This window comes from Erythrolamprus reginae, chromosome 2, assembly GCF_031021105.1.
Source record: "Erythrolamprus reginae isolate rEryReg1 chromosome 2, rEryReg1.hap1, whole genome shotgun sequence".
Taxonomy (NCBI): domain Eukaryota; kingdom Metazoa; phylum Chordata; class Lepidosauria; order Squamata; family Dipsadidae; genus Erythrolamprus; species Erythrolamprus reginae.
The window spans coordinates 154,488,835-154,513,430 of NC_091951.1; the positions used below are offsets into that span (position 1 = coordinate 154,488,835).

Consider the following 24,596-nt stretch of genomic DNA (forward strand, 5'->3'; position numbering starts at 1 on the left):
AATTTGCCAGACTTTGAGAGGGAAATAAGAATAATAAGATTCTTATATACCAAAATAGCTAAAGGAAGAAGAAAAATCAGAGTATTTCCTTGGATCTGGTTATTCAGATTTCTCAAAAGATCTATTTCCCTGAAAAAATGTGTGTGTGTTAGATTGGGACAGTTGAATCCACCCAACCTGGTAACTCCCAGTAAGGTAACTTTATGTTGAATTTTTCTGGTTATAGATCACACTTCTCTCTTTGCTGAAATCTAAATATTATCATTACCTGGGGATTTTAAATATACGTGGGTATGCATGCACTTTGAAGTTTATTCCATTATCTTTGTGGGGTAGAAGAAAAAAGGACAAAACAGTATGATAGCAAATACATTGGCCTAGTTTAGCCTCATTGAATATACTTTTGGATGCAAGTTAGCATAATTTAGTACTTGGAATTATGTAAATTGCATTTATTCTCTGGTTGCTATAAAGTATTATTTCATCTAGAAGAAGGGAAAGCAAGCACTGCGGTTGTATGTGGCCCTTTAGTTAATTTTGTTGTGCTGTTTCTTCTGAATATTGAGTTCTGAGACATCGGTTTCAAAGCACAAGTTGCGATGAAAATAGGGCAATGAGGAGCACAGTAAAGCAGCAGCACCAGCATTATCACAGCAATTGTTGTTATAGTTTATCTCATATCTTTTATAACGTTGTACTATTAAATAGAATCACATAATGGGGAAAGAATAGCAGTGATGGACTGTTTGGGCATTTAAGAATCAGGTTTTCCAAGAGAGTAACTGCAGACATTCCTTTCTTCCCTTTTAAATTATATCATCATCATCATCGCCACCACTTATATTATTGTTCTTGTTGTTGTTGTTGCTGCTGTTTTAAAGCAAGCTAGGTTGCTACATAAATGTATTTCTATGAACCTAATGTCAAAGTTTTCTTTCTCATAATGCTTTTGAGACCTGTGGTTTTGAGTCCTTGGACCGTGGCATAAATATTGTGGAGGACAGCAAGGTGCAAAAAATGACCAAAGGTGACAGTTGGATAGTTAAAAGCCTTTTATCTTTACCTTAGTTTTTGTCTGATGATGTCATGATACTCTGCCTTTATACAGATAGTCCTCAACACAACCATAATTGAGCCAATAATTATGGCCTAAAGTCATGCCTTTCATTAAGCAGGTCACTTATATTACTGTGCTCAATTTTATGACTTTTTGTGATCATCATTAAGTGACCATGGCAGTCATAAAGTGAACACCACATAGATAAGGCAGATGTTGCAGTTGTTAAATGAATCCCTTGTGGATTCCTTAATGGACTTTTCTTTCTTTCTTTTTTTGCTGGAAACTGGAAATAAATGCCAGTTTCCTGCAAAAAACCCGCAACCCCTTCTTAAATTGTGGCCACTGTAGGATACTGAAAAGGACCCTAAATGCCGGGCAGTTGTTGAGCACACAAAATACAATCACATTACGTCAGCCAGCAGAACATCAAATCTGGGTCTTATGTAGCCCTTGGGCAAGTTGGTTGTAACTTCAAATGGTCATTAAGTGACCAATTATAAATCAAGTACTTGCAGGTGATATTGTGTCCCAAGTACAAAAGGGTGCAGCTCTATATTTCATCAGTTTGGTATATTATTGTTAGGAGCAGGTGCTCATGGTCAGAGACGTTCTTAGAAAACAACTTAGAAAAAATGCTTCTTAATATATATCCTGTTTCCCCCCAAAATAAGACATCCCTTAATAAGACATCCCATAAGTCCATCAGCCTTTTGAGTGCATGGCAGTAAAGTCAAGCGTTTATTTCAGGGTTCCAAAAAATATAAGACAGGGTCTTATTTTTATTTTTTTTAGAAACGTGGTAAATGTTTTATATGTGTATCCAGAATGCATTAGCAAGAGTTAGTTTGATGTAGTAGTTAAGCATCAGGATAGAAACTGGAAGACTGTGAATTCTAGTCCTGCCTTAGGCTCAAAGCTAGTTGGGTGACTTTGGCCAGTCCAATGATGAATGACTTTTGAAAAATGTTGTCCATAAAACTGCAGGGACTTGTCCAGATAGTTTTTGAGAACTGGATAGGACTGAGCAGTGGGAGACCAGAACATTACAACATACTTTTAAAATCCATTATGTGCCCATTGAGCCCAACCATTGGGTTGTGCTGTCTCAGAATACAGTTACTTATTGGAGCGAAGAGTTTCCTAGTGAAGCAAAACAAAACTATTTAGCACCACTGTCATTCAGATATTATATCATTCTTAGCATCAATGTAATCACATAACTAAAGAACATATAAGCTGACCACATGAATGAAGCGTGACTGGTGCAAAAGTGATTTTGGTCTAGGAATTAAAAAACAAAACAACACAAGGCATATACCAGCCTGAGTGGCATGCAGCTTCGAATGCATAATAAATTAGTGGGATACTAGATTAAAAGGAAGATTTGCATTTCTATTGTATGAGCTTTCTATATTTGCTTCAGAAATAATATGGTCTCCAGGATGAAAATAGTTACAAGCCAACTCCCTTGGTGCCAGCAAGATGGTAAATAAGATATTTTCTCTTTCAAAATTCATGTTTTAATAAGGCAATTTGAAATGTTGCTACTGTGCAGCTCGCCCACTGTATGTGAATGAGCAAGAAAAAAATAAATATTATGTACTAATAAGGGCTACCTTCCCTCTTACCTCTAAGCCCTGGAGGAAACCCTAATCGCAGAGAATTGAGCAGGGAGATGCTTGGAGTCTGTTTCCAAATTACGCTATCTGCAGTCTTGTAGAAAAGCCATGCAAACAACAAGGCCTAGCTTGGCGCTTGTGTTAAATTTTGTTTCTTTCCTACGCAGCCTTCTGTGTAAAAAAATCAATTTGTGAATCTCTCTCCCATCTTCATCTTCCCTTGCTGGAATACTTGATGGGGCTCAGAATTTGAGAAAAACTGTTTAACGTAAAGCTCTACATCCAACTGTGAACAAGTAGCCAGATTCCAGTATATTGAGATAACTGCTGGCTTGATCTGAACTGGAAGGAGGAAAATAAAATATTAACACTTCCCTCCATCTTGGCATTATATAACTGTGCATATCTTTTGCCCAAACCGCTGCAGTTTTTAAATGCAAAATAAAACAAAAAGAGTCATTTAGGTTCAATATAGAATTTAAATATCTCTCTCCCTCTCTCTCTTTCTCTCTCTCTTTTGAGAAATGGGAAACAATCCTGTCAATCAATTAGTCTTGTGGTTTAAACTTGACTGATTTGGGTAGTGTTTAAGCAGCCTGACTTAAAACCCAGAAAAGGATTGTAGTCTTGACATGGACTTGCAATGGCTAAGTGCTATTTGTTACTAGCATTACTAGCTCAGCTCTTCAAGACATGGCAGCCCCATAGGGTTACATGAATCTTGAAGGTCATTTTCTCTTACACTTCACTTGATGACAAGATTCTCAATAACAAATCATTCCCAAAGGGGAAAATGGAGGGACCTGAAAAAATGTACGATGATCCTCCAGAATATAGAAAAGGTCAGAATATAGATGTAGATGGAATTCCACAGTCAGAGTAACCCAGGTTCAAGTGATGCCAGCCCATGCAGCAAGGCAATCAAACCCTATTTAAATGAGCTAAGAGGCATAAAGTACTTCAATAAGATCCTAACTGCGTGCACAGGTGTACCTTTTTCTAGGATGCGATTTGATGTTGCCTGTGCTCCTATTAATTTTAGGAAGACTTTGCCTCAACAGCCTCTGGCCAATGGCAGCTTAATTCATTGTCAGTTACATTCCAGAGATATCAAGGAGGGCAGACGGCTGTCCAGTTTTTTGTGGCAGAGTGTTGCGCTGGAGGCAAACAGGTGAAAAGGCACAGTTTATAGGTGCACTTGAAAACCAACCAAGAGATTTAGATGTGCACGAAAGGTGCTTTAAAATCGGACTTGGCTGTCCAATATTCCCATTCCCCAAAGCTTTCGGCATTTGCAGAAACCTAGAGTGCTGAAATGCCATCAATCAAGTTGACCCAGTTCAGCATTAATAAATTATGTTCAAATAAATTCAGTTAGCCTCAAACACATACTAACATATTTTTTTTCCTTTGTAAAAATGTGTTGGTAAAAACCTAAAAACAATTGTGAAGCTGCAGATCTGAACCATTTAAACTATAAAATATCAACTGAACCTAAGTGGGACTGGACAGTTTGGGGTCTGTTTGTGTTTCATATCATCTCTGCAGAGTTTGGCCGAGGGACTTCAGACCTCACTACATTATTAGTAAATTGAGGGCTGGATTCTTTTGCCTTTTAATACTGAAGTATCAGTATTATGATATTTCTAAAATTCAAAATATCATCTGCATGTTTATAATATTTATTTCACCTGAACACCTTTCACTAGAGGTGAGGTAAACAGAGAAACTGAGATGGACATATAAAATATGTAAATGGCTAACGTCACCTCTTTCATCAGAGCAAGTGATAAAACATTGAACAGGATTATATGCTGTGTAGCATAACTCTGCAATTTGTTTTGCTGTAAAAAAGGAAAGTTGTATTTGGCTACTCTTGCTGTAGCAGCCATTTTGTGGAACCATTTTGTCTGTAGAAGATTCTATAGAAATAGACCTCTCTGAGTATTTTCTCCCCTATGTTGCTTGGCAAAACCACCCTTTATTCATACAAGGATTGTTGGTTTACAGAGATTCTCAGTCATCCAGGTCATAGTGTCCCAAAGATTTTCAGGAGGCAACTGGATTTTCTTGTTTTGCTTTGAAGACGTTTCACTTCTCAATGAAGAAGCTTCTTCAGCTTGTGGTTGGTGGGGAACTGTCTGCAAGGAGTATAAATCCATCTGTTCCCCACCATTCAGTCAGATCTGAAGAAGCTTCTTGGAAGAGAAGCGAAACATCTTCAAAGAAAAACAAGAAAGTCCAGTTGCCTCCTGAAAAAGCACCTTTGGGACAAGAGCTATAGGGCTGATAGTTCTGCAGTTCCTTGGTTGTTATTCCTCAGTTCTATGAAGCACAAGAACACCATGGTCTTAGCATAGGACACTGTCTCCCCCAAGCCCTTGCGTGTGCTTTCGCTCTCACCAGCTAGCACTGATTTTCTGGCAACAGGATGGTTTAAAGGTTTGCTACAATGAGAAATGGCATTGCTTTACTACTGCTGATTTGTCATTAAATTGTTACGGCAATGGGAAGAAAAAGGATATGATACAGTAAGCAAATCATATCAACTGTGTCTTGAACTTTAGGATTAGTTCTGACAATAGTGAAGAAGCTCTCAGCACTGCAAAAACAGTCAACGGATGGCCCAATATATATATATATATATCATTCTCTCTGGCTGTCTGATATATTTATGGATGTTACAACTTACATGACTAGACATTTCCTGGTATTTCACAGCACACAATGTTTATTACTCTTGACAATTTTATTTAGCCTTGATTTTTTTTTCCAGCCAGAAGAACTCACCAATGCTCTGGAAATCAGTAATATTGTATTTACTAGCCTCTTTGCCCTAGAGATGCTTCTGAAGCTTCTTGTGTATGGCCCTTTTGGCTACATCAAAAATCCTTACAATATCTTCGATGGAATCATTGTAGTGATCAGGTAATTAAAACCAAGTTTTCTTTATTACCATAAGTAGTTGCAATCTATAACATTTAGTCCATTTATTTATAGTGTGCCAATGCTGCCTTATTTTAAACTGATTTCTTCCAACTGGATTGTGCAATAAAACTGTGGGGATTTTTTTTTTAATGGGTTGGATATTTTTTAATATATTCACTTGTGGAGGTTTTTACTTAAATGTTGTATATGGTACGTTCGCTGGAACTGCTGACAATTCTAAGAGTTATAATTCATTTGAAGAATGTCCAGTCAAGATAAAGGTATGATTATATTTACTTACAATCACATTAATTGGCATCTTGTTTTGAGGAGGCGTTATAATATACAGGGGTCCTTAACCCCCAGCATCGGTCCACGGCATGCCAAAAACTGATCTGCACAGACAAGTGAAGCCCCATCTGCAGGATGCAGGTAGCATGTAAAACCATGCCCCTTCTGGTCTATGGAAAAACCCCTCTCCATGGAACTGGTCCCTGCAGCCCAAAATGTTGGAGGCCACTGCTCTAGTACAGAGGGGCTATTCAGTGTAATCCACCCACCACTATTGTTTTCTTTGCAGATAACAATAACTATAAATAATAGGCCTGGCAACAATACTTGTTTACTTTTTATATCTAGTTGATCACTTGCACATCATTTTACAAAAGAATGAAAGATTTGTATCTGCCAGTGTAAGAGAAACCATTCAGCATTGAACAATGATTGTACCTAAAATAGAAAAAATATGGTTCTCCAAAATGAAGACTAGCAATAGCAGTCATCTGGCAGGTCCCAGGGGAAGAGCCTTCTCTGTGGCGGCCCCGACTCTCTGGAGCCAGCTCCCCTCGGAGATTAGAACTGCCCTCACCCTCCTTGCCTTCTGTAAACTCCTTAAAACTCACCTCTGCCGGCAGGCATGGGGGAATTGAGGCATTCCCGCCCTCCCCTGGGCCTATACAATTTATGTATGGTATGTCTGTGTGTACGTCTGGTTTGATGATGGGTTTTTTTTAATGTTTTTTAAATTTATTAGATTTGTTATGAATTGTTTTATTCTATGCTGTGAGCCGCCCTGAGTCTACGGAGAGGGGCGGCATACAAATCAAATCAAATCAAATACATACATACATACATACATACATACATACATACATACATACATACATATACAAACAAACAACTAACTAACTAACTAACTAACTAACTAACTAACTAACTAACTAACTAACTAACTAACTAACCCTGGAGCCACTCAGAATCGAACTCCTGAAGTGAATAGTGAGTTGGACTACAGTACTGTATTCTAGCCCCTATGCCACCATGGCTCTTTGTAGGTCTGCTCAAGGTGTTGCCCCAATGCTAGCTATTGTTAATACTGTAAGACAATAGACCCCCCAATTTTTTGATATTAAGGATTGGGTTTCTGAAAGACAATTTTTCCACAGACTGAAGCGGAAGAGGAGGAACGTGCAAACTAAATGCTGCACATGCCCAGTTTCACTTACCCGCTGCTCAACTCCAATTATGTGACTTGATTCCTGATAGGCCACCGACGAGTCCCAGTCCATGGCTTGGGGACTGGGGACCCCTACTCTAAGACTATTGCCTTGTTACAGTTTTTTATTTTAAAAGCACATTTGATTCTCCAAGTAAGGACTGCTGCAATAAAGAACTGTACTGTACTCTGTAAATCAGGACATATGGCTACCTCATTAACATGAATTCCCTGAAGAAAATGCAGAGAAAATTATATGTAGTTTCCATTTGCAGAATTCTAATCGAAGAAATCCATTAACAATGTTCCCCATGCAACATTTATCCTCAGAGCACCTCTGTGTCTGCTGTTCTACTTCGGTGCATTTTTAGGGCACATAACAAAATATATTTGAGTGCATGCAGGAATTAAAAAATAGCAACAACTATGAATGCCTTTCCCTGGTTGTTGTGGGGTTTTTTTAAGAAATCCTAAAATCATTCAAAACGTTGAAATGTATGCAATTCTTGACTGGCAGTGTTATTATGGAAACTTCCTTTGGAAGTTCCTCAGCAATGGTTAGACAGAGATCTTTCTCTCAAAAATTTTCAACTCTTCATCAGAATATTCTCAGTTAAAGAAATATGAGGAGAAAAATCTCTTTCAGTGAGTGAATGACCATATACAACAGGGCTGTCAAACATGTGCTGGCCACACCCAGTCCCAATACATCACATGACACCCCTGTGAAGACGTGAATTTGACACCCTTGATATGCAGCATCTTTCTGGGCTCTGTTTCCCTTAGGCAGCTAAGTCTTCGGAGTGGGGCGGCATACAAATCTAATAAATTATTATTATTATTATTAATTATTATTATTATTATTATTATTATTATTATTAATTTATATATTTTTTTAAAAAAAATCTTTACGATTGAAACCAATGGAAGAACATTAATGAACACTATCCAACTAATTATTGATTTGGGAGACAAGCAGAAAACCAATCTGATTTCTTAACTGGTAGATCTGCAGCCCTTCGATAATACTGTCAGCTTTATTCTTTTGTGTCTTTCTTCAATGTCAGAATTCATACGTAATAAAGAATTGTCTTCAGATGCTCAGAGAGGGGAATTGCTAGGCTACATTTCGCCCTCCAAAGAGATATTTAAATTCAGAGGTAAAATTCTGAATCCGATGAATCCTATGGACAAACGTCCAGACTTGCAATAATAATACAGGTGATCTTCGACATGACCCCAATTGAGCCCAACATTTATGTTGTTAAGTGAGACAATTCTCAAGTGATTTTTGCCCCATTTTATGACCTTTCTTGCCACAGTTGTTAAGTGAATCGCTGCAGTTGATAAGTTGGTAACACGGTTCTTAAGTGAATCCCCATTGACTTTACTTGTCAGAAGTTTGGAAAAGGGGATCATATGACTTTGGTTCATAGCAATGGCCATAAGTATGAACCAGGTGCCAAGTCTCGGAATTTTGATCAGATGATCATGGGGATGCTGCAAAGATTTTAAGTGTGAAAAATGTTCATACGTCTCTTTTTTTCAGTGTCATCATAACTTTGAATGGTCATTAAAGGAACCGTTGTAAGTCAAGGACTCTTCTCAAAAGCTAATTTATTATAGTAATATTAAATATATATTCTTTTTTCTTTTCTTAGTGTGTGGGAGATTGTTGGACAGCAAGGTGGAGGCTTGTCTGTTTTAAGAACCTTCCGTCTAATGCGAGTCCTAAAACTGGTCCGGTTTATGCCCGCTCTTCAACGCCAATTGGTGGTCCTCATGAAAACAATGGACAATGTTGCCACCTTCTGTATGTTACTGATGCTCTTCATCTTTATCTTCAGGTGAGTTTATAATAACAAAAAAAACCACCCTCCTACCTGAGCATTAAGACTATTATCAAAGGTCCTGCTCTGAGTGCTTTCACATGCTGCATTTTAGCAGGAGACAGTAGACATTTTAAACGATGTTGTCCAATTATGGAGGAATGCCTTCTTTAAAATAGCCTGCCAACTTCTATTTTATTTAGATGCCTGACAAAGATATTTATAAAAAAATAAAATTAAAAGTATTCAACCTTTTAATTTTCCTGTATTGCTTAGATTGTTTTGTTGAACTTCTTAGTGATTTCCTTTTACAATATTTTAATTGATTATTGTTTCATTATATTTTTGCTTTGGATTTATTTGGTTTCTTGTTTATTACTGAAAACCTTTTCCTGTAAGGCAACTAGCACATTTTAGATAGGAGTTCATGATATAATCATTTTTGATTCTAGGTTTGTTATATTGCAACTTCTGTTTTAACGTGAAATTATCCAAATTTAACAGGGGAAGTAATTTCTGCTACAGCTCTGTAAATGCAAATCTGTGGCTATTCTTTTTTTCCCCCATCTCTGTAGCTCTGTTAGAAGTGGCCAGAATTTGAAAAAGAGATAAGCAATTTTAGAAGCATTCATATCCAAAAGAATTTGTTTCTTTTGGATGTCTTTGTAATGTAGAAACTTTAAAACCCACTGGTTTGGATTCATGTTCCCATATCATGTGTGTTTTCGTATTTTATATAAGCAATAATACAAATTGCATATATTTGCCATATCAAAGTTGTTTTCTAACTTATTAAAACTGACCTTCATTTTCTTTAGTTCCAAAATCAAACTCTTTAATCTCTCTTTTAACCCATTTCTCCTTTTTATTCAGTATCCTCGGGATGCATCTCTTTGGGTGTAAGTTTGCCTCAGAGAGAGATGGAGACACTCTCCCTGACAGAAAGAATTTTGATTCCTTGCTCTGGGCCATTGTTACTGTTTTCCAGGTAATATATCAGTTATGGTCCATAATTCTTTATCTTTATCTTTAAATGCCTGTCATTGTAAATTGTTTTACAGATGGAGTTTTTGAAAGCAATATAATGAACATCAATTGCTTCTTCACAGACCCATGTCAATAACATGGGTGTAATGAAAACCGAATAACAGATTCTAGTAATTAAGCTAGTAAATAATGCATAAAGTCTTAGTATAAATTGACCTTCTCGTTATGTTTGTGCAACCAAATACATTCCCTCTGTAGAAATAAGGATGTATGTTGATTTTATGTTTGTTTTATATAGTGCCAATATTCTTAAATAAAAAATGCTATTTAAAGAAAAGGGCATTTAGCAACACAAGGTAAAGTATCTGTTAATTCTAACCCAGACTATTGAGCTTCCTTAACAAAATTCTCTGAATTGTAAAAGACTGAGATCTGATTACTCCTTTTGAACAAATTGTTATAGTCAGGAATGTTGGGGGAAGCTGGTTATTTAATTAAAATATGGAAACATTGATATATACAGTTAGAAACACACAGAGAAACACTTAATCCAGGCGTTTTCAAGTTGTTTCTTTCTATTTACTGTTTCTGGTGATGCCAGCTAGACTTGAAAAACTGAGGCAGCCACCAGTTAGAAGAACGTTAGGGAGAATCTGCCACATCTGGCCAGAAGCAGTGAGTATTATGCATTACTCAGTCAGCTGTGAAGTTCCTTAGCCACTAAAAAATTCATTACAGTCCACAAGGATAAGGTCATCTGTGCCACAGTTCTGATATTGAGTCATACTGCTGAGACACCTCAAGAGGCAAAGAAAGTGTAACAAGTTCTAAGTGCCTTATTATATTTCCATTTTCCAAAATTACATGTATGCACGATGTTTAGCATTTAAAAATGCAACAGTTTTATCTAGGATCATAAGTTGGTAGGAAGGTGAATGCACTTTAAGATTGTCACGAATGAAACAATTCCTGTTTTCATTTCAGATTCTGACCCAGGAAGACTGGAATAAAGTCCTCTACAACGGCATGGCTTCTACCTCTTCCTGGGCCGCTCTCTACTTCATAGCCCTTATGACATTTGGAAATTACGTTCTCTTTAATTTGTTGGTTGCTATCTTGGTGGAAGGCTTTCAGACGGAGGTAAAGCCTTGAAGGGCTTCTTTGATTTCTCTTTGAATAAGAGAGTGTGGAGGGTTCAGAACCTCTGTTTGTAAAATGATTAGAATTTCCAAAAGAAACAATTGCTTCGTGAAAAAGACAGACCCTTTGGTTGGTATCAAAGACCCAGCTTCAAGTGTTGTGAAAGAGCACATGATCATGAAAACACATTGCCTTTGAACCAAGCTTTGTTGCATTTAAGAACCAAATTCAAAACTGCCTGATAAATATGCATGAGATGAGTGAGCCCATTGTCCCATTTGCTGCTATGTCTTTGTAGACTTTTTCCTGCTTCCATAAAAGCAACACGTTGGCGTCTTTTATTTATTCTATTTTTGCTTGCCCCTTTTGGATTGAAGCTACATCCTTCATTAACTAGAGTCCACCTTTGCCACCATTGCCAGGCAGCGGGGGGGGGGGGGGAGGACAACATTTGAACTGAACTTGGGATGGTTTCTACTTGTCAAGGTAGCCTAGAAATATTGTAGATAAATAAGATCAATAAATATGGCCTCTGTAATTTTACTGGCAAGCTAGTGTATCTGCATCTTGCAAAGGCTAGGAACAATCAACCACTGGAATGGTTTGACTTCAGAGGTTTTGGGTACCTCACCACTGAAGGCTTTCAAGAATAGACTTGACAGTCAATCTGAAATGGAATGGGGTCTCCTGCTCAAGCAGGGTGGTTGGACTAGATCAGTGTTTCCCAACCTTGGCAACTTGAAGATATTTGGACTTCAATTCCCAGAATTCCCCAGCCAGACTAGATGACCTTCAAAGTCCCTTGCAACTCTGTTCTGCTCTTTCTGCATACTTTGAGAGGTAGTGAATAAGCCAAACCCTTCAAGCAATAAAATGTCATAACACTTTTGCGGATCTCAAGGTGGCAGTTTTCAACACAGCCCCTAGGGCAGGCATAGGTACTATAGCATGGCTGGGATTAACATAGAAACATAGAAGATTGACGGCAGAAAAAGACCTCATGGTCCATCTAGTCTGCCTTATACTATTATTCAGTAGCATCTAGACATGGGCTTCTAAATCAAAGTGATGTTGATAGTATGAGTTTGTTGCCTGCTTCTTTTTTTATCCTATTCATTTTAGAAAACCTCCAGAGTTTTTATTTATTTGCATCCTAACCCGATATAGGAAGAAAATTTATGGAAGCCTCTTAGGAAAAAAGTAACCATGAGTTCTCTGAATGCTTAATCCTATTTTATTTGCTGTAATTGGTTTAGCCCAGTGATGGCAAACCTTTTTTCCCTCGGGTACCGAAAGAGTGTGCATGCACACTATCACGCATGCATGAGTGCCTACACCCATAATTCAATGCCTGGGGATGGTGAAAACAGCTTCCCCTGCCCCCCGGAGTCCCTTTGGAGGCCAGAAATTGCCCGTTTCCAACTTCTAATTCAAGAGGCTCATGTTTCACCCTCCCCAGACTCCAAAGGTTTCCCTGGAATTGGGGGAAGGTAAAAACGCCCTCCCCATCCCCCCAGAGGCTCTCTGGAAGCCAAAAATGCCCTCCCAGAACATTTGTGCCAGCCAAAAATCAGCTGGCTAGCACGCACATGCGTGTTGGAACTGAGCTAGAGCAATGGCTTGTGTGCCAGCCAATATGACTCCGCATGGCACTTATGCCATAGGTTCGCCATCACTGTACTAGGCTCTCTGCTTGGGCCTTCAAGTCCTAGCAATTTTTTTTTCCTTTAAGATATTATCAGAAGGAAGGGATACTGTGCCAACCCCACTGAGCCGTCGGAGGTTTGTGGAGTCCTTGGTGTTGTCTGAGCTTGCTTGATAGCTTGCTGACATGTCATTAACTGGCTAGTGCTAGAAGAGAGTGGGTTTTGCTCTCTGTTTATATAGTCTGCCATGTCTGTTGGTTGGAAGTAATGTTTTTTTTCCTTGGTAGTTCTTTGATTAGGTTGCTGTTTACTGCTTGATTGCTTGTCTTAGTTGGTAATTCCTTGATTAGGGTATTGTTTACTGCTTGATGGTTTGTCTGGTGTTGCTCCTAGTGTTAGTTCCTGCTTTATCTGGATGTTGATAGCTGCTGAGGAGGTATTCTGGTTTAATGTTTCTTTTTTAGCTTTTTTGTTATCTCTTAGGAATGGTTTGTAAATGTTATTTATCTCTATGTGACTGTTGATGACTGATTCATTTGAGTGCCAAGCTTCCAGGAATTCCTAAGCATTTGGGGATTCAACTTAGTCTAAGGTGCTGACAGTTCAATCCTTAAATTGAAATCTGACTCTAGAACTTCATAATTTAACCCTTCGCTACATTTATTATCTTCTGTTAGTCGTAGGTTTCTTTTAAAGGACCAGGTATAGCAGCTGCCTTTTGGCTATTATCAGATGATTAGTGGGGTGAATTGTAGCATACCTAATTTAAATAACACAATAAATAAAATATCTATCTAACCTTCCTAGTTTTCTTGTTGCCAATGATTATTTTGCTCTGAATGATTGGACAGTAATATGATTCCCCATGTCTAAACCAGAAAGTTAATGTTGGCAGAATGTCCCCTTATGTGAATTGGCACAGCTATTTGATGAGCTAAAATGTCCCCTAAAACAAATTTAGGATCGATTGTTTATTTATTTTTGGTTTATTTATTTATTTGTCAAACAGCAAAAAGTAACGATAAAAGAGGACACTAGGACAGTAGGACAGGGACGGTAGGCACAGTGGTGTGCTTATGTACGCCCCTTAAAGACCTCTTAGAAAGGGGGAGAGGTCGACTGTAGACAGTCTGAGGTTAAAGTTCTTGAATGCAGAGTCAGGTAGTGCATTCCAGGCATTGATCACTCTATTGCGGAAGTCAAATTTTCTGCAGTCGAGTTTGAAGCCATTTACATTTGCTTTGAATCTATTACATGCTCATATATTACTGTGGTTGAAGGTGAAGTAGTCATTAACAGGGCATTTTGGTATATGATTTTATGAACTACATTTAGATCAGATTGGAGGCGACGTAGTTGTAAATTGTCTAATCCCAGTATTTCAAGTCTGGTGGTGTAAGGTATTTTGTTGCTAGTGGAGAAGTGAAGGCTCATCTTGTGAAGTATTTCTGGACTCTGTCAATTGTATTAATGTCTGATATGCAATGCATGTTCCAGACAAGTTAGCTGTATTCCAGAACTGATCTAACAAATATTTTGTAAGCTCTGGTTAGCAGTATAATATTGCCAGATAAGAAAATATGTAAGATTAGATTTACAACTCTTAGTGCTTTTTTGGCAATGTTGTTACAGTGGGCTCTAGCACTTAGGTCATTGGAGTACTCCATATGAGTACTCCAAGGTCTTTGATAGAGTGAGGGTCATCTATAAGTTTGTTTCCTCCAAGTTTGTATTTTGATTCTTTTTGCCAATGTGTAAGATAGAGCATTTGTTGGTTGAGATTTGAAGTTGCCAGTTGTTTGATCATTCTGCTACATGGTCAAAGTCATTTTTAAGGGTAGCAGCATTTTTGGTGGTATTAAATAGTTTAACATCATCAGCAAAGAGAACACAATTGCTTATAATATGATCACAAAGATTGTTTATGTAGATATGAAGAGTTGGTCCTAGAACACTGCCTTGAGAGACACGCCACTGTTCACAGGAGCAGGATTTGATATGGCTCTTCCTATTTTATGTCTGTTCCTGTCTGTTAGACAGGAACACGGTTATCCAATCATGTAGTGATCCAGACATGCCATAGGATTTTAGTTTCAGAAGTAGTTTGCTGTGTACTACTGAATCAAATACTTTACAAATGTATATGTAAATTGTGTCTATTGTTTTGCCCCGATCAAGTTGAGTGGTCCATATATTTTTGCAGTGTAAGAGTTGCAGATTACAGGATAATTTTTCCTAAAACCAAATTGCTTGTTTGAGAGTGGAGTAGAGTAAGCTACTAGTAGAGTAGTTTGTTGGTTGTTATTTTGATTAGTGTTGCATGTCAATCTTTGAAAAAGGATTGAAATCAAATTTGGAGGCTAGGTTTGTCAGATCTTCAAATAGACCAGAAATGGCATGGTAGGAATTCCAAAAAAATATTCAGCTGTATCATAGAATAACAGAATTTTGAAATCTTGTCAGGATTTCTCTGTACCATCAAAGAAAATCAAAGTGGGGCAAGCTTCTTCTTCATGTCATCCTCTTTCTCCTGGCTGAGTATATCTTTTCTGAAACATCACCCACCAGCTCCTCCATTTTTTAATTATTTGCTCATTCCTTCTCAATCCTAAGACCAGATACACATTACTTCATAGCTCCATATATTCCATATACTACACACTGCAAAAAAAATAGTAATAATGGCCTTTCCAAAGAGGAAAAAATCTTTTCTCTACCACAGTAATCTTTTAAAAGTCAATGAAAACTTTATTTTCCAAATCCCTTCCTATCCACTTCTCCTCTACAATCTCATTTCAATGCTGGTGACAGTTTTATCTTTGTGCCCTCAAGCGTCTTTTCTTTACTCTGAAAACACTTTTGTTAATTTTAGTATAAGAATGTACTGGGCCTTTCTGCTGCTAAGCAGCAGACATGTATACAAAATACTGGGCCTATTCTTAATATGCATGGGTACATGTCTGCAATATACAGCTCTTTAAAACTTGGCTCTAACTGATGTTTCACGTTATGTGTGCAGATGGCACATTGCTAGCAGCATCTCAGTGGGGCTTTATTTTCAATGGAACTTCTCAGAAGTGGGTTCCTCCAGGTTTGGACCAGTACTATGGAACCGGTAGTAATTTTGGCAGCTTGGGTCGCTGGAACCTGCAGTGACCCAGGCCTGCTGCACCCCCAAATTGGCTCTTTCGGCGGCGCCATCTTGTTTTTTTAGCACTGCACGTGGCGCATCAAGGATCAAACCAGCGAAGAAAACCAGAAACACCCCCCCCCCCCCGAATGTTATTCTTTTATATTGCATAAAATAGGCTATGGAAGGGAGGGCTCAGTTTGATAAAGACTATATAATAAAAAAATGACAGCTGTTAAGATTTGTGCCCTGGAGACTTTATCTAAGAAAGAAACATAGGATTCCAGCAAGAGAACCTTCTATCAGTGAGATAAAGCTTTTCTCCTGGGGGATTACATTATATCATTATCTGTGGAACATATTTTTTTTATTGGCCATCTTTTCATGTTCCATACAGAGTCTGAGCTTGTCTTTGAGAATTCTTAGTTTATCTCCTGTTCCTCTTTCGTGTTGCTTTTTTTCTTGTAGCACAAAGCAACTAGTAAAGAATGATGGCAGGTGTCAACACCCCCAATCTGATACTTTCCATACTATGTTAGATTTCAGCTCCCCTTGTCTCCAGCCAGCACCATTCTGGCTATGCATTTCTGGGCATTATAGCCAAACATTTGTCTGGGCAGTATTAAATGGGGGAAAGCCAGCTAAAACAACAGGATGTCAAAGATGGAAACAGGAAAATGATTTGCTTGACCTTCACTCAACACTCAGTAACAATTTTTTTTTTTTTTTAGAAAGACCCTGGTCCTATCTTGGGCTTTAATGTAGTCCTGACATTTTACTTTTTCTGACACACAAACACATTCCACACACCAGTTTAAGAAGATATGAAATGGATTTTACAGTTCATACAATCATATTTTAGGTCGACTTCTACCTCTTCATTTCTTCCTTTCTGCAAATTAGTAGCCAACTAAAAATCTTCCATTAACAACAATTTCCCATTTTGTCATTAACAGTAAGATAAACAGAGTAAGAAAGAAATATAGCAGGAAAGTAATACAGTATATCAGCGGTATTTTAGAGAGGCCGCTTAGAGAGGGCTGTAAAAGCACCATGAAGCGGTATATAAGTCTAAGTGCTATTGCTATTCTGTCTTTTGGTTGTTGTTGTTGCTCTAAAGTTGTTATTTGTAAATTCCTGGTATGGACATTAATATTAATTGAAAAGTTCCTACTTTACTTGTGCATTTATTGAATGGGATGATCAAAAGGGCTGTTTGAAAGATGCTTTTATTTCACTGTGTAACCCGAGATACGGTTGTCCAAATTATTCTAATCTTATTTTTGCTGCTTAACTGTGAAGTTTAGCTGACTGCTCTTTTTCAATACTTTTCATCCACAAAGCCTGTTAGGCTTTCTGTTAGGCGTATTAGGATCTCTTTGAACCTAGAACTCATATTTTTTTATCCTCAAATTAATTACAGTAACACCTCATCTTACGAACCTAATTGGTTCCGGAAGCAGGTTCGTAAGGTGAAAAGTTCGTAAGATGAAACATTGTTTCCCATAGGAAACAATGTAAAAGCGATTAATCCATGCAAAAAGAAAGAAAAATTGAAAAATGGCGCTCCGCTGGGCACCGCCGCCCAGCTGTCACCTTTTAAAACAGCCGGGGGGCTTCTCGGCGTTCTCCCGAATGCCGAACTCGGAAGTTCGGGTTCAGGCTCCGGAGGCCGCCGAGAAGCGCCGCCGCCCAGCTGTCACCTTCTGAAACAGCCGGAGGGCTTCTCGGCATTCTCCCGACCGCCAAACCTGGAAGTTCAGGTATGGGCTCGGGTTCCGGAGACCACTGAGAAGGTTACAGTCGGGTGGCGCCACTCTGCGGAGCACCGTTTTTGCGATCGGCGGTGGCGTTTTCGGCCGATCTGGAGGCTAGAAAGGAGGTGGGGAATCCCAATAGGGAATTCCATGGGCGGAGCTTTGACGTCACGAAGACTGTATGTAAAGGTAAGAGATAAATTAATTGAATATATAAAGAAATAAATAATGGGCAGCAGCACACTAGAATTGAACCCCACTGCCGTATTCATAGTCAGCCATCTCTGAAAAGAGATAATTGTCTGTGTAATAAAGTAAAAAAAATGATTGAAACTGTCCATTTGTAGAGCAAAATATGGCTTACTTAACAAGTATGGAACTCACTTTGATGTTCCAAAATCCTTTTTGTCTTCATCTAAGAAATGCAGACTTGAAGTACAGCCAGAATAATTAATCCAATTCCTTAAATCAAAGAAGGGACCGACATTCTCAGTGTCCTGAAACAGAAAATGTTTTTATTATGATTAAATATATAGCGTTTTTTATATATTTATCTTCTCCTAGGAACTGAAAGACACTTTCTTTCCTTCTGCAATCAGATTCTGGTTAGAAATTCTATCTCTAATTGTAATCTCACATATCTCAAGGGCATCAAGTTGGAAAAGGCTGCTATAGCATTTATTTTTTAAAAGAAATTGTCATACGGATGACTATTAAATAACTGCAAATGTATTTGATTTGTTAAAACTCCTAAATCATGATATACTGTATAAAAATGGAGTTCTACTAATGGTTCTGCCAAATATAATTGGAGTATTCTTAAAGTAAAACCCATTTATCATCTTTAATCAACAAGAGTTTGTCTTAATATAGGAGCCATGGTGGTGCTCCTATATTAGAATGGTTAGAATGCAATATTGGAGGCTAACTCTGCCTAATGCCAAAGGTTTGATCCTGATGGGGCTCAACCTTCCATCCTTCCGACGTCGATAAAATGAGGACCCAGATTATTGGGGGCAATTTACTGACTCTTATAAGCCACCCAGAAAGTGCTGTAAAGCATTGTAGAGTGGTATATTGCTATTGTATCAATATAAATGGTCTTTTGTAATTTTGAATTATTACTACAATGTTTTCATTAAAAATCCTTGAAGATTAATGTCCCTTGTTAATTAAAAAAAGCATGTGGAAATACTTTGCTCTGTCTATACTTCTGCAATTTTAGCAAAGGGTAGTATTTGGCTAACCTTGACTATTTGATCGGAAGCTAAGCAAAACTGCACTTGGTTTGTACTTGAGTATAAGATAAGCAGAAAATCCAAGGCTTGTAGCCAAGATTTAGAAATTTTAAAAAGTCCCCAAAGATAGTAAGGGCAACCACTCCTGTACTGTTACCAAAAAAAATCCCAAAAACCATTAACCCAAATTTATATCTGGGTAATTATCCGGTTCTAAGCTTGTCTTAAGGGATCTTTACCTTCACAAGGCAAACCGTAGACAACTAACAGCAGCTTAAGCTTCATATGTAGGGAGAAACTAGGGTATATGATTGGACAAATTTTTAACCAACTCTAAGCTATGGAGAAATATTGTTCAAACACTACAACTTTGCCCCTCTGGTTGTTGCAGAGAGAAACAACAGATTTCAAACAGATAGTTTTCAAGATTCACTGTTTTAACAGATTATCACATACAAGTCATAAATATGAACAGAGCTATTAATTTAAAGATCTGGATTATGTCTCCATAAATGTCTTCTCAAGCTTGAATCAATGGTATGCAGAGCTGGATTTGGCTACAACAGATAACTCAAGGGTAGTATAACCTGTTCAATTGCTTCTCCGTGGTACAAAATGTACTGCAATTGGTACCTTCCTCTTCTCTTCCATTCCTGTTGTTATTCCTTTTCCTCCAATATATTTGTCACCCTTTTATCCACTCTCTCAATTTTGATGCTAAGATTTATAAAATTTGAAAAATCCACCTTCCTTCCTACTTTCCTTCCATCCCTTCACCTTCCTTCCTCATTTTTACTTCAGGAAATCAGCAAACGGGAAGCAGCGAGTAGGCAGTTAAGCTGTATTCAGCTGCCTGTCGACTCGTCAGTGGTACGTAAGATCTGGCATGAACACCACAAACTTTGTCTGATAGTTTTCTCTCCCTCAATCTCTCTCTCTCTCTCTGCCTGTCTCTCTGTCTCTGTGTTGTGAGCAGTCACATCATTGCCACTGTTCTCATTATGATAGATGTTTGGTTATGAATTTGTTCTCATTGTCAAGTTGATCTTGATTTTAAGTCCCTTCTTTGAGGAAATTAAGAGGATATCTCTCCATGAGTGAAAACCTCTTTTAGACTCCTACTTCTTTAAGAGAACCCTTTTCATAAACTTTAGGGCCCCTGTCAGCATGTCTAAAAGAGGAAGATCTTGAACTTTCCTACCAATTTACAAGCTAGCAATGTGCCCTGATTATTGCTCTTCAGCTCCAGATTGATAGAAATTATTGCTACTTGCTGTAACTTTGGTTTTGATTGAGCCAAGATAATTGATTGTTGCTTACACCTACCTATTAATATACAGTACACCGATTTTAATTAAAAAAATAGTTTGTGTTTTCAATTTTTGGAGATATGAGTATTAATGTTTCAGCTGCATCAGTTGCATTACCAACAACAAAAGAATATGAATGGAGGCCCAAAGTTCATTCAGGTCAGTAAGAAACCTGCCCACGTACCCATGAAAGAAAATATAAAGCATATAATTTCGCGCCATAATCTCCCTTATAGACATGCCTTACAAAATTGTCATTTAACCCTTTTGCCTGCCAATGCTGACTCTTTTTTTAAAAAAGAGAGAGAAAAAGGGAGAGAGACAGAGACACTAGGAGAACGTGTCAATGACAGACGGGACCTAAAATCAAGCATGCTTTGTGGATGTTCATATGTGAGAAGACTCAGTCCTTAAAAAAGGCCATTCTAGAATTGAGGCAGCTACTGACAGCATATATAATATACATAATGAGATATCTTGGGGATTTATTTATTTATTTTTGACTGGACGTTAGAAAAAAGGGTACATAGGAGAGGTCAGGGAAAAAAGAGAGGAATATACGTCCTTCTTAAAGGATTTACAAAATGTTGGTATAATATTGTTACAGTCTTTTTAAAATGATTGAAAAAGCCAACACACTCGTGTATGTGTCAGATATTGACACCATGCAAATCTACTCCCCTGCCTTAGATCTATGAAATCAAGCACATCACAAATCCCGTTATCCTTGCCATTGTTCTTTTAGAAATCTGTCCTTTCCTATTTTCCTCAGTTTCTTCTGATATTAAAAGTGGGGGCTTCTGTTTAGATCTCCCCCCTCCTTTTTGGACTGTTCAGATTTCTCCAACCTGGTGCTTTCAAGAGATATTGAAACTATACCGTCCTCTGGCCAGCATGATGGACACTTCTGGAAAGCACCAGAGTCAGGGCAGCTGCTATAGCCATAGGCTGCCTTCCCTACATACTGGTCAGCTCCTAGCACATCTCATGCTCATCCTGAACAAACTATGCTTTTTGCTCACCTAATGCCTTTTTCATTCAGAAAGGCAAACTAGGAGTGAAAAAACAGATAATTTCTTCAGGACCCTAGTTGGGTAAGACTTGCCTGTGGTAAATTAGTGTGCTTAGCATTTTCAAGTTGTTGTTGGGTTCTATGGCAGGATGATGTAAAAAAATGGGTTTGATGTTGAAGGGAGGGAGGATAAAATATACTGGCACTTGTAGTAAATATTACATCAGACAAACTGTCACCTAATAACTAAAAAAACCTTGTTTGGAACACACACTTTAAAAAATGAAGAAAAAAAATCATACCAAATTCCATTTTTTCCAATTGCAGTCTAATTGACTCCCTTCTTATTTTAAAGTATGATTTTACTGATGAGTATCCTTATCACTTTTTTGAGTTTGTTTTTAACTAGTATTTTCTTCAAACATTTGTGAAGATGTTTTTTTATGATATGGACCCAGCATCATTTTACATGATAGAAACATAAAAACATAGAAAATTGACGGCAGAAAAAGACCTCATGGTCCATCTAGTCTGCTCTTATACTATTTCCTTTATTTTATCTTAGGATGGATATATGTTTATCCCAGGGATTTGTAATATAAAATACATATATTTAATTTGCATGTTTAATAAAACTGCAAAGACACAGGTCTGCACAGGCATTTTTCTCACATTCACATAATCCTTTTTAAGTCAGATTGCATGAAACCTTTGTTGAGAGGATACAGTCCTCCATGTGGACATTCTAAATTCTCCAAGCTTAAAGCCAATCCATTACCCATTATGCATAGGAACAGAGATAATATTTTGGAAATATTATTTATTTATTTTATTGTGAAATTTATTTACTGCCCATCTCGTGTCAAATGGCTTTGGGTGGTTTACAGCATAAATATTTAATTAAGATTGCAATTTAGCTCAAGTTAATCGTTTATCATTGAGAAAATGAGCTCAAATGCACTGTCTCAATGAAGAAAAATGGACAGCTATGTCACAACCACATTATGAATTCTGAGGATCATTCTCAAGAGATTACTTCCATTATGACTTTTGAGCAACACAAAATAAATACAGACCATCCCTTACATTGGACTCAATTATTTTGATATAAGGGATCGGTTAATCATGAAAGACTGAAATGCTACACTTAAATTAATATGCATTAGGACAATCACTAAGAGAAAATTATTTCATCTTTTTTTTATTCTGTACTTCTTATACTGCTTTATGAAAAAATATGGGTAAGACCTAACAAAATTACTAATGAATTAATCCATGAGCTGCAGATGTTAATGGATTACTGTTTTTAGCATTTTTACATTAAAAAAGCAAATGATTCTAATATGTTTATTGGGAAAATATAGTTCATTAGATTTGTATGCCGCCCCTCTCTGAAGACTCGGAAGCTAGAAATCTAGTCACAAGTTCAGTTTTAACTGAGTGTTCTCTATTCTTCAGAAGCATTTTTTTTAAATGACCCCACCTACCATGAAGTCAGGCAGTCAAAATTTGCTTAAAATAGTTTTACTTTAACCCTGAAAAACAGATAAGATAGATAGATAAGAACCGGGTGTTCAAGGTTTTTTTGCTTCCACTTAAGAACCATTTTCTACTTAAGAACCGAAGCCCGGAAAAATTTCCCAGGAAATTTGACAGCGGCACGAAGGCCCCGCCAGTTTTGTGCTATTCCCCCTTTAATCCCGGCCATCTGGGCTGCCAGAGGAGCCTTTTGGTGGCACTTAAGGAGGCTTTGGCAGTCCAGAGTGAATGAAGCGTTTTATTTATTTATTTATTTATTACTTAGATTTGTATGCCGCCCCTCTCCGAAGACTCGGGGCGGCTCACAACATGTAAAAACAAATCATAAGCAATCAGACAAATTTAAAATATTTAAATATTTAAAAAAACCCATATGCTAACAGTCACACACACACAGTTTTCCTTTCTCTGGGTGCTTGGATGGGGAATAAACCTCTGCCAGCGCCCAGAGAAAAGAAACACTCCCTTCCCTCTGGGCAACTAAGGAATCACCACAGTGAAGGAAAAGCGAGCGAGAGGAGAGGGGAGCCCTTGAGCATAGGAAGGAATAGGCAGCAGGTAGCAGCAGCGGCAGCCAGTGTATGGGAGGCAGCCTTGCACCGGGTGTATGGGAGGTGTCTGCTCCTCCTTGCCGCCTCAGAGTCCCTCTTTTTTTTTAATCCTTAAAGTTTTGGATTTTTTTTATTTCCCTCACCTCACCTTCCTTCGGGAGCAACTGTCCTCCTCCTCTTCTTCCTCCTCCTCCTCCTCCCACCCAAATTCCGAACTTTTATTTCTTTTCTAATGGTTTTGCATGCATTATTTGCTTTTACATTGATTCCTATGGGAAAAATTGTTTCTACTTAAGAACATTTCTACTTAAGAACCTGGTCATGGAACGAATTAAGTTCTTAAGTAGAGGTACCACTATATTCTCATTATCTCTTGTACTTTTTAATTTTAGGCCATGCTCTTCTCTTACCTTAATTTATATTTTTACTCATCTTTTTCCCTCCCTCCCCCTCACTTCTAAATGTCCTAAATTTCTGACCTTTTTTCCCATGTCATATCTTCCTTGCCACTTTATTGTTCAATTTTTATTTTAATTCATTTCCCATATTTAAACAAATTCTAATCTCATTATATTTCCATCCATTGGTTAATAACATTATTAACTTCCCAATATACAATAATGAAGGGGGGGAATCCTAATTATCCAAATTCTCTACAACAAAAAATCCAATTTATAAAGTATATGATCTTGTATAATGACCTTTAAAAATAATAATTATACAGCTCTTACAATATTCCAACAGTTTCAGTGATAAATCTTATACAAATCTTTTATAAAAATAAATCTTATAGAGAAAAGTAATAATTATTCAAATTTTATAACCTTCCAACAATTGATCTATAGTTTAATTTTTCCCTTCTTTTCTTTATTCTTTTTTCCCTTTCATCATCATAATTTAATTCAAACCATCATGTACCAATCTAGTATAAAATGATTAATTTACATAAGAAAAACCCTTTAACAAGACAATTATGCTGATTAATTATACACACTTATACATAACTAATAATGTTGACACAATTAAATGTAAAATAATAATTTTAACAATTATTTTCTATTAATCTTGCCCTTTTCATCCATTTTCTTTTGGTCTCTTGAAAATCCCACTTCTTGTAGTTTTTCCCCTTCCAACCTCTTCTCTTAACTTTTTCTTTTTCTTTCTTTTATTGTTATGCCAATAACTTTTTCCCAAATTCCTTTCCTTCCTTTTAAGTCTATTATTTGTGTAAGTCTGCTCTCAAATCGTCCTAACCTCTTCTCCCTAATACCCCCCCCCCTTATTTTTAATTGTTTCTTCTGATATCAATATTCCCCTCTTACTCTTTTGTTATAGCTGTAAATCCCAGTGTAATC

The 24,596-nt window shown here is 37.5% G+C and overlaps 1 protein-coding gene across 5 annotated transcripts in view; it reads left to right on the forward strand.

Annotated features, from left to right (window-relative positions):
• The window catches only part of CACNA1G (calcium voltage-gated channel subunit alpha1 G), a 393,060-nt gene that overhangs the window by 238,338 nt on the left and 130,126 nt on the right, over nucleotides 1-24,596 (forward strand). For all 5 annotated transcript variants that reach the window (XM_070740004.1, XM_070740005.1, XM_070740007.1 and 2 more), the window contains exons 10-13: nucleotides 5,456-5,607; nucleotides 8,764-8,949; nucleotides 9,805-9,919; nucleotides 10,903-11,058. In XM_070740004.1, coding sequence (XP_070596105.1) covers nucleotides 5,456-5,607; nucleotides 8,764-8,949; nucleotides 9,805-9,919; nucleotides 10,903-11,058 — 609 coding nt within the window. The remainder of the gene's footprint in view (nucleotides 1-5,455; nucleotides 5,608-8,763; nucleotides 8,950-9,804; nucleotides 9,920-10,902; nucleotides 11,059-24,596) is intronic.